An 8,797-nucleotide genomic window follows, 5' to 3' on the forward strand; every position below is an offset into this window, starting at 1 on the left:
CAAGATGATCGTTTCCAAGCATTTAGTGCCATGTTTTGTTACCTGACTACTGCGACCTCTAAAGGAAAAGAAACGTACTTAAAGGGCCCATAGAGAATAGCGCCTACGGACACCATCTATCAATCATTCCATCTCGATTTTCCCAAAAAAAAAGAAAAAGAAGCTTTATTCTTTTGCCAACGAATAAAATATTTAGCGTAAGTCCCCTCACATGTGAGGGACTATCAAACTTGGTGTATACAAGATATACACCAAGCCTAGCTCTTCATTCATTTCTTCAAATTTCAATTGCCTATAAGAAAGGAAATACATATGTTCTTTTTTTTTTCTTTTTTTTCTATAAGAGGTTGCTATTGTGTTTTGTGGACCAACTTAAACAAGCTCAATCACTAATCCATTTTAGGATTATGTTACTCGTACATAAAAATAGCACATAAGAGATTACATAAAATATTATAAAGAAAAAAAATTGGATGAAAAAGTTAATTATATTTTAAACTGACAAATAATAAAATAACATATAACATTATGTAAATAAAATTTGATATACAACGTCCTCCATTTTAATAGTAACTGCGTGGAATCCACCCGCTAACATATAGCTATGACAATGTAACTCGACCACAGAATCAGAATTTGGACAAAAAGCTTGTTCTTTTTACCTCGAAAAAACCTCAATGTGCAGTAGTTTATCTGGAAAAAGAAATACTATTAATCAATTAGGAGTAGCTCGTGTGGGTCTCGTCTGTGTGTGAGAAAAAGAGAAAGGGATAAGCTGGTCAGCACTTCCCATTCAGCGGCGGGATTAAGTGGCGCCGTGGTGGAGCAAATCAGCAGAGGCCACATCAATATCTATACAATCCCTTTGACAGATTCTGATTCTGTAACCTCTCCTCATTTGCTTTTTCCTGATACTTTTTAAGATAAACTCAAGATCCATCTTTTTCTCTACCCCTTTGACAGATTCCGTCTCATTTTTAACCATAATCTGCGCACTTATAAATTAGGTAGTCTTTATTTTATTTATGATCGATCACTTGTTTTCTTGATTCATGGCTGGATGTTTTGATATTCATTTCTTGTATTATGATGATGTGCTGCTCAGATATTGCTTGCTTTTGATTGTTTGATCCGATCTGTGGACAGATTTGTCGTTTGTACGTTCTTTGAAAATTCTCTCTTTTTATGGTTTGGGGGTGTTGAAATGGAATTTTCGTAATTTATGAGCACTTCAATTATTGGAGATTTCCTGATTTTGGGTTGATGTGAAGTTTCCTTTTCTGTTTATGCTCTCAGTATTACAGTTTAGTTTTATTGATGTTGAAAAAGATTGGACTTGGAAAAGGCTGTGAAGAAATTGAGGTGAGAGAGGGAGGGGAAACTTCGATAGTTCATGGGCAATACATGCCGTGGATCTTCCAAAAGCAAACAATTTCAGGGCTATGATCAGCCCGAAGAATATTCCAACTCCAAGCATGACGATACGACTGGCCGCAACAGTTCTGACGGTTACTCACCTACAACCTTCCCCTCCCAACACCTAGTTGCTCAAGAATTCTCCAGAGACAACCAACCAAACGACAAAAAAGACCCCAATTTACCACTTCTTAGTCCCAAGAAACATAGTAGTATGAACCGTGGAACTACCAACCAATCTTATTTTGTGTTGGGTCACAAGACTGCTAATATTCGCGATCTTTATACACTTGGGCGTAAGTTAGGACAAGGTCAATTTGGTACTACTTATTTGTGCACTGAGATTTCCACAGGCAATGAATATGCTTGTAAATCTATAACTAAGAGGAAGTTGATCTCCAAAGAAGATGTAGAGGATGTTAGGAGGGAGATTCAGATAATGCATCATCTGGCTGGCCACAAGAATATTGTCACCATCAAAGGGGCATATGAGGATCCTCTGTATGTTCACATTGTTATGGAGCTTTGTGCTGGGGGTGAATTGTTTGACCGCATCATTCATAGAGGGCACTACAGTGAGAGAAAGGCAGCTGAATTGACAAAGATTATTGTAGGGGTTGTTGAGGCTTGTCATTCCCTTGGGGTTATGCATAGAGATCTTAAACCGGAGAATTTCTTGTTGGTAAACAAGGATGATGATTTCTCTCTCAAAGCTATTGATTTTGGACTCTCTGTTTTCTTTAAGCCAGGTATAACAATTTTCCATTTTGCCTTACATTCTCTATTTACTTTGATGGCTCTATATAGTTCAGTTGTTTTGCGAGTGTGAGAATGGATCAAACTTGTCTTGTTGTTTTTCTAACTTCATAAATGACTTGCTGTTTTAGGTCAGATATTCACTGATGTGGTTGGAAGCCCTTATTATGTTGCACCTGAGGTACTTTTGAAGCATTATGGCCCAGCAGCAGATGTGTGGACGGCAGGAGTCATACTCTATATATTATTAAGTGGCGTGCCACCCTTTTGGGCTGGTAACTTGCTTCTCTATACCATATGCATATTCATTTGTCCAGGGTAAAATGATGACGATTCTACCGCTTATTGTTCAGAAACACAACAGGGGATATTTGATGCAGTCCTGAAGGGATTCATTGATTTTGATTCTGACCCATGGCCATTGATATCTGAGAGTGCTAAAGATCTAATTCGGAAGATGTTATGCATGCACCCTTCAGAGCGATTGACTGCTCATGAAGTATTATGTATGTTCACTTTTCCTGCACGGTTGGAGTTACTACTATTCGCCCTTTGATGTTGGATTCTTGAATTCCCTTTCAATTGCCTTTGTAATTTAAACATTAGCATCACGATTAATTCAGTTGATTTCAATTAAAAATTTCTTGAGTCTACGGAGCAAAGGTTCACTATTTGCATTAATATTGCGGCATTCATGAGCACTGAATATAAAGTACAATATTTAAGGATTTTGCTTTCCTGTCTTGAGACTACACCTCCATCTAGGTCCTCTGATGATTTATGAACAAAATGCTTATTCTATTTTAGTGGGAATTATTTTTACTTCTAAAATTTTGCTTTGACAATTATGAACTATGCAAAGGAATAGTGGAAAATGGCTGCAGTTTATGTTGTAATTGCACCAAGTTACTGTTGGAATACCTTATTTTTACACTCATTATTTGAAAGAAATGTCGAGAATGTGATTTAATAAATTTATCAATAGACATGTTGCTTAAATTAATCTGGTAATATTTTTTACTCAAGTTTGTTTGCAGGCCGTCCTTTGTTTCAGTTGTGCTAAGGTATCTGGTAATCATATCTTTTTTCTATCAAAATTTTTTAGGTCATCCTTGGATTTGCGAAAATGGTGTTGCTCCAGACAGGACACTGGATCCAGCCGTTCTTTCTCGTCTTAAACAGTTCTCTGCAATGAATAAATTAAAGAAGATGGCTTTACGGGTATGTAATAAGTGGAATCACCAGCCTTCTACTGTTGTGCTTCAAGCATTTGTTTTCCTACTCACAAGATACTTATGTATGCATCTCTTTGTGAGTGTGTGTGCATGCACCTTTAATAAAGGAGATAAAAATTGAATCATTCAGGAAACTGATGTTATAAAGCATTCTTATGCCTCCTCCAGGTAATAGCTGAAAGCTTGTCAGAAGAGGAGATTGCTGGGTTGAGAGAGATGTTTAAGGCCATGGACACTGATAATAGTGGGGCAATCACATTTGACGAACTTAAAGTTGGTTTAAGAAAATATGGATCCACCTTAAAGGATACTGAGATACGTGATCTGATGGATGCGGTATAACGACTTTTCCAGGATATATATCACGTTCTTTTGCCTGTTTTGAATGTGATTCTGTTTTTCTTTTCTTTTATGTGATTACACTTTCAGGTAACGCAGCCAAAAAGTGTACCTTTTTATATTTATTTTCTAGCAGTGTCTCCATTTTAGGATTAGAAAAGTGAAAGACGGATTAGAAGATAGAAGATTAAGAAGCTTTTTTGGCAGGAGTTTTTCCAGTTAAAAATGATTTTTTTTTTTTTTTTATGTGATTACACTTTCAGGTAACGCAGCCAAAAAGTGTACCTTTTTATATTTATTTTCTAGCAGTGTCTCCATTTTAGGATTAGAAAAGTGAAAGACGGATTAGAAGATAGAAGATTAAGAAGCTTTTTTGGCAGGAGTTTTTCCAGTTAAAAATGATTTTTTTTTTTTTTTTGGGAGGATGTGGCAGAAAAGTTGTGGATCTGGTTTAAATTGATTTTTGAGAAAAATGATTTTAGAAAAAGCTGTGCCAAACAAGCCTTAACAGGGTCCTCCTGGCTCTTTAGCAGTTGATCCTTCTGCTAAAATTTGCAGACAATAGAAGCTTTTAAATAATTTAGAAACATAGTGGTGGATCCCCCCTCAAAAAGAGGCTCGAACCCTGGAGACCTGGTAAGGTTTCGCTCTTACCATTTGAGCTTGGCCTTGGTCTTTAGCGGTGGGTACCTGCTCATAGAGAGACCGTATTTAACATTTTGAAACAGATGCTTAAGATCTCTCACTTCTATTGATCAATGCCTACAATCCTCGAACTGGGATTTCGTCAATGCTTTCTGCACACGCATGATCTCTTCAAAACTTTTAGCCCATCAAAGTTACTGAATCTGTGATTTGCAGGCTGATGTAGACAATAGTGGAACCATCGACTATGGAGAATTTGTAGCAGCAACAATTCACCTAAACAAACTAGAACGCGAGGAACATCTTTTGGCAGCATTCCAATATTTTGACAAGGATGGAAGTGGTTATATTACGGTTGATGAACTCCAGCAAGCTTGTGTAGAACATGGCATGACAAATGTCCCCCTTGAAGATATTATCAAAGAAGTTGATCAAGATAATGTAAGTCAGGATATTGAAGGAGAGATCTTGTTTCCATTGAATATATACACGATGGGTTGAAATTTCACTAGTTTTATCTTGAACTAACAAAATTTTCTCCCATGCAACATATATAATTTTTAAATAGCTTGGATATACTGTCTAAATTGTTGATCTGAAGCAAAAATCTAAAATTTTGTGTTATATTATACCTTGTGTACAACTTAGCCTCCATTTGGCTAATTTATAAATGGTTTTAAATAGGAATAGTTACAGGAATAGTAGCGGGTTCTAGAAAATGCGTGGATATTAAAGAGTACAAGTTATGAATGTGTGGTTGATATTAATGTTTGACTTTGACTAAACTTGTAAACCATTTATAAATTGCTCGCCAAACAACTGCATATGAACTTTGACCTCTATCCACTTGCTTTTTATGGCTTCAGGGTGTAACGATTCTGAATGATCATTAAGCTTACGAGTCACATTCCGGATATATTCTATTTAGAAAATAATTATCTCTCTGCTCTAATTTGTAGACCAGCGTATGATTTTCCAATGTAAATTTTCCAGAATTTCTTTACGTTTAAAAGATGTCATTCTTGAGGAACTGACGTTTTTGTAGCAACACTTGCATAGAAGTACCCAATTTGCTAAAACTGGGTAGTCAACGAAATCATTACTAGATTTTCTTCTTAATTTCTCTAAGTTTAGATATTTTGGGCTTTCTGTTTTCTTATACTGTTATCCATGCATTGTTAACAATCCAATGATGGATATTTTAGGATGGAAGGATAGATTATGGAGAATTTGTTGCTATGATGCAAAAGGGAAATGGTGGTATTGGTAGACGAACTATGCGGAACAGCTTGAATATAAGCATGCGAGACGCTCCGGGAGCTCTTTAGCTTTTTGATCTGCACGTTGTTTACAGGTAAATTCCAGCTTCATTTTAGAATTCCGTTCTTCAGTTCCAATGTAAGCATTAAAGTTTTCAAGGCTATGGGGATTCCTCTGTAATGAACAAAGCCTTACAGATGCATAGGATAAATAAATGTTTGATTATTCGAGGTTGCTTTGTAAAAAGGTGAGAGCACTTCGGATTTGGGGTGTGTGTGTGTGTGTGTTTTTTATTTTTTCTGGTTTCTTAGACAGTTTGGTCGACACCATATCCAGGATGTCTAGTGGATTGTTTGTGACAAATCTAGGATTTCTGTCATCTTTAGTTACTTGATGTGCGTCCTTTTATTCAGCCACTTGTGATTTGGATGTCTTGTGTAGGATAGAAATATGGAACATAAAAATAAATTACGAAAAATCATTGGCTAAAAGTTAATATACAACCACACTAAAATGGCTAAAAGTTAATGTACAACCACACTAAAATCTAATTCAGACTAAGTAGATAAGTAGAAAGATCTTTCATTTTCATGTGCATCATTGACATTTTCTGGAAAATCGTGTCAGAAACTCCCAAATGTTCTGTTGACATAATGGCAAAACTTCTTGTTTGTGCATCTTAAAACTTTGTCATAACGAAGAAAATGTTCTATTGTAACGGAAAAGTTTGTTCCTTGTAGGTGTACATGGAAGATGGCAAAGCATGTTCAGTGATAAGCGTCAAAGATACACGTTCAGATGCTCGCTAAATTTGATATTTGTTCCACGACACGTGTGTTGTAGAATGGAGATGTTAATGATTGAGTTATTGAGTCTTGCCTTTGGGTGGCAGTGTAAATGAAGAGGTGGTTGTTGGCTTTATTATTTGTGTCGATGTGAGCTATAAGAACCTAGAAGTGTGAATTGTTACAGTTAATTATTTCAAGCTGTTAAACTATTTTGTGGTTCTCATTCAGTTCAGACCTTGTATTTGAAGAATTGTTCGAGTTTCCTTTAAAGTCTTCGGTAATAAAGTTTTGACATCGAGTATTGTTCTGAAGTTAACCTTAGAATATACATGAAAGACCAACAGATGAGATTCACAAACACTTGATTGAGTTATAAAATTGGATACATTGACTTAATTCAACATATAAATTTTATATTACCTTGTGAATATGTAGTGCACACTTAGTTGCATTCAGATTGTCTGAGAGCTTGTACAATTTGTTAATATAGTCGCAACTCGCATGCAGTCTTCTTTCGTAATATGGACAAGATGCAGCCTAACCTGATGCTTCTTCGCTTGCAATTGCAATTTCCTGCTAGAAGAATCGCAGTAAATGTTAGTCCGACTGGGAACATCACAATGAGGGGCTGTACCCGACTAGGAACATCAGTTTTCAACATTGATGGCACGTTCATGGGGAAAAATTAGTCAATTTATCGGACACTTATTAATGAATGATTCAATGTGAGCGGAATTTGACTCTTTTTCAGGAATCGCAACTACCCAATGCAAAAAATTCTGTTCTAAGTAAATACTTAATGTTATATATCTTGGTTGACTCGAATAACCTGACATCCAATTCTAGTTAGCTAGACCAAGTTGTGCAATTTAGATAAAACCGAATCAAATCAAGAAAACAAGAAGCAAACAACTTGCCTTCAACTCTGCTTGGCTTGAAAAGATGCATTTTGAAGTGATGGTCCGCCCCTCATCCAATAGCCATCCAACTTCACAGAAAGTTTCCTCATTCTCTTCCTCTCTAAGTGAACACCACAGTTGCCTAGGGAGCAAGACCAGGCTGCGCTCATCTCTGACCGTCTGCCTTACACTTTCGTCCCTAAGTTGGAGGATGATCTTTGGACACAAATAATTGAAGAGTTCAAATTATAATTAAGCAGTTTAAGGCCATCATCATGATCAACCAAACACAATTCCATGGAGGAAATGAAAATAATGCCAAGGCCTTACGTTTTGAGAATTATTGAAGGTTGCAACAGCATTGAGGCCTTGCCAAACACCAGTAACTTGTGAAGGTTTCAAGGGTTGTGTGGCCGCAAATGCAGAATCGCGTATTGAACATCCACCTAGCTGATCTCCATTTCTGAAAGGACCGTACCATTGCTCAACAAAGACCTTAATATTCTGTAATTCCAACTTGGAGTCTTCAATTCGAATAACCTGAATAATCCTCACCCGCGATTCTTTATCCTGAGGATCAATTAAACAGTGCTCCAGCTCCAATAACTTGTCCAAACCATGATCAGCAACAGGCCAAACAGCTACATAACACCCACTAGATTGATATGCAAATGCCAAAACAGGGCTTTGCTCATTATTTGTAACGTTTCTTTCGTCAATGCTGTATCTTGTGGCAGCATCAGCTTCACAACCAACGGTGGGAAGTAGCTTAATGTTTTTGTACATGAGGGAAAACTCATGGGGTTGAGCCAAAGTAGGACACTGTGTTTGCCAGTCAAAAACCTTCACTTCCCATTCTCTATAAGCCTCCGGGACTACTGATTCGGGTAGCTCAATGGGTCTCCCTCCCTTCGTGAAATCTGCTCCAAACCCATCCCATTCACCCGACACATTTTTCATGAATTCTGTCCAACCTTTTATAATAATAAAAAGATAATTACTTTATCGCACCACCAATTAGACTGTACAAAGAGTTGAGCATAAAATCAGAGTAGATAGTAGCTAATACGTATAAGGTGTTGATAATACCAATATTGCATACCCAAGGACCTTTTCCTCGAGGACTCCCTACGGGCTCCGCCTCACTTTTCTACCAAATGTCCTCGAGATTTTTTTAGTCCTCAAGGATGTATCTCGAGGACTTTGCTCATACGAATATGAAAACTCACCCCCTATGATCCTCAAGAATATGTCCTCGGGTCATCGTTCATTAACAGATCTTCGAGACATATGTGCCCAACAAATGAACACCTAAACACCCAAGAACTCTATATCAACTCTTACACCACTAGTCAAACAGTTCCATTACGAGTAGAGCATTCCTCACAATCACAACTCCATTGGATAAGTACATCCAATGGGCACAGTCCTACTAGGAGTACACGATCCACCTCTATAA

At 37.1% G+C, this 8,797-nt stretch overlaps 2 protein-coding genes across 2 annotated transcripts; one reads left to right on the forward strand and one right to left on the reverse strand.

Moving 5' to 3' along the window:
• The first annotated feature begins 630 nt into the window (after positions 1 to 630).
• LOC111383659 (calcium-dependent protein kinase 26) lies at positions 631 to 6,731 on the forward strand. Its single transcript, XM_023007790.1, has 8 exons — positions 631 to 2,165; positions 2,304 to 2,447; positions 2,526 to 2,678; positions 3,278 to 3,393; positions 3,576 to 3,743; positions 4,608 to 4,832; positions 5,597 to 5,745; positions 6,392 to 6,731. Exons 1-7 carry the CDS (start codon positions 1,394 to 1,396, stop codon positions 5,717 to 5,719), a joined length of 1,701 nt encoding a protein of 566 aa, XP_022863558.1. The 5' UTR covers positions 631 to 1,393; the 3' UTR covers positions 5,720 to 5,745; positions 6,392 to 6,731.
• Positions 6,732 to 6,765: 34 nt separating this feature from the next.
• On the reverse strand, positions 6,766 to 8,791 carry LOC111383660. Its single transcript, XM_023007791.1, has 3 exons — positions 7,669 to 8,791; positions 7,357 to 7,554; positions 6,766 to 7,012 (listed from the first exon to the last, which is right to left on the reverse strand). The coding sequence occupies exons 1-3, from the start codon at positions 8,296 to 8,298 to the stop codon at positions 6,977 to 6,979; spliced, it is 864 nt and encodes a 287-aa protein (XP_022863559.1). The 5' UTR covers positions 8,299 to 8,791; the 3' UTR covers positions 6,766 to 6,976.
• Between the last annotated feature and the right edge of the window lie 6 nt (positions 8,792 to 8,797).

Source organism: Olea europaea, unplaced genomic scaffold (assembly GCF_002742605.1).
Source record: "Olea europaea var. sylvestris unplaced genomic scaffold, O_europaea_v1 scaffold2733, whole genome shotgun sequence".
Taxonomy (NCBI): domain Eukaryota; kingdom Viridiplantae; phylum Streptophyta; class Magnoliopsida; order Lamiales; family Oleaceae; genus Olea; species Olea europaea.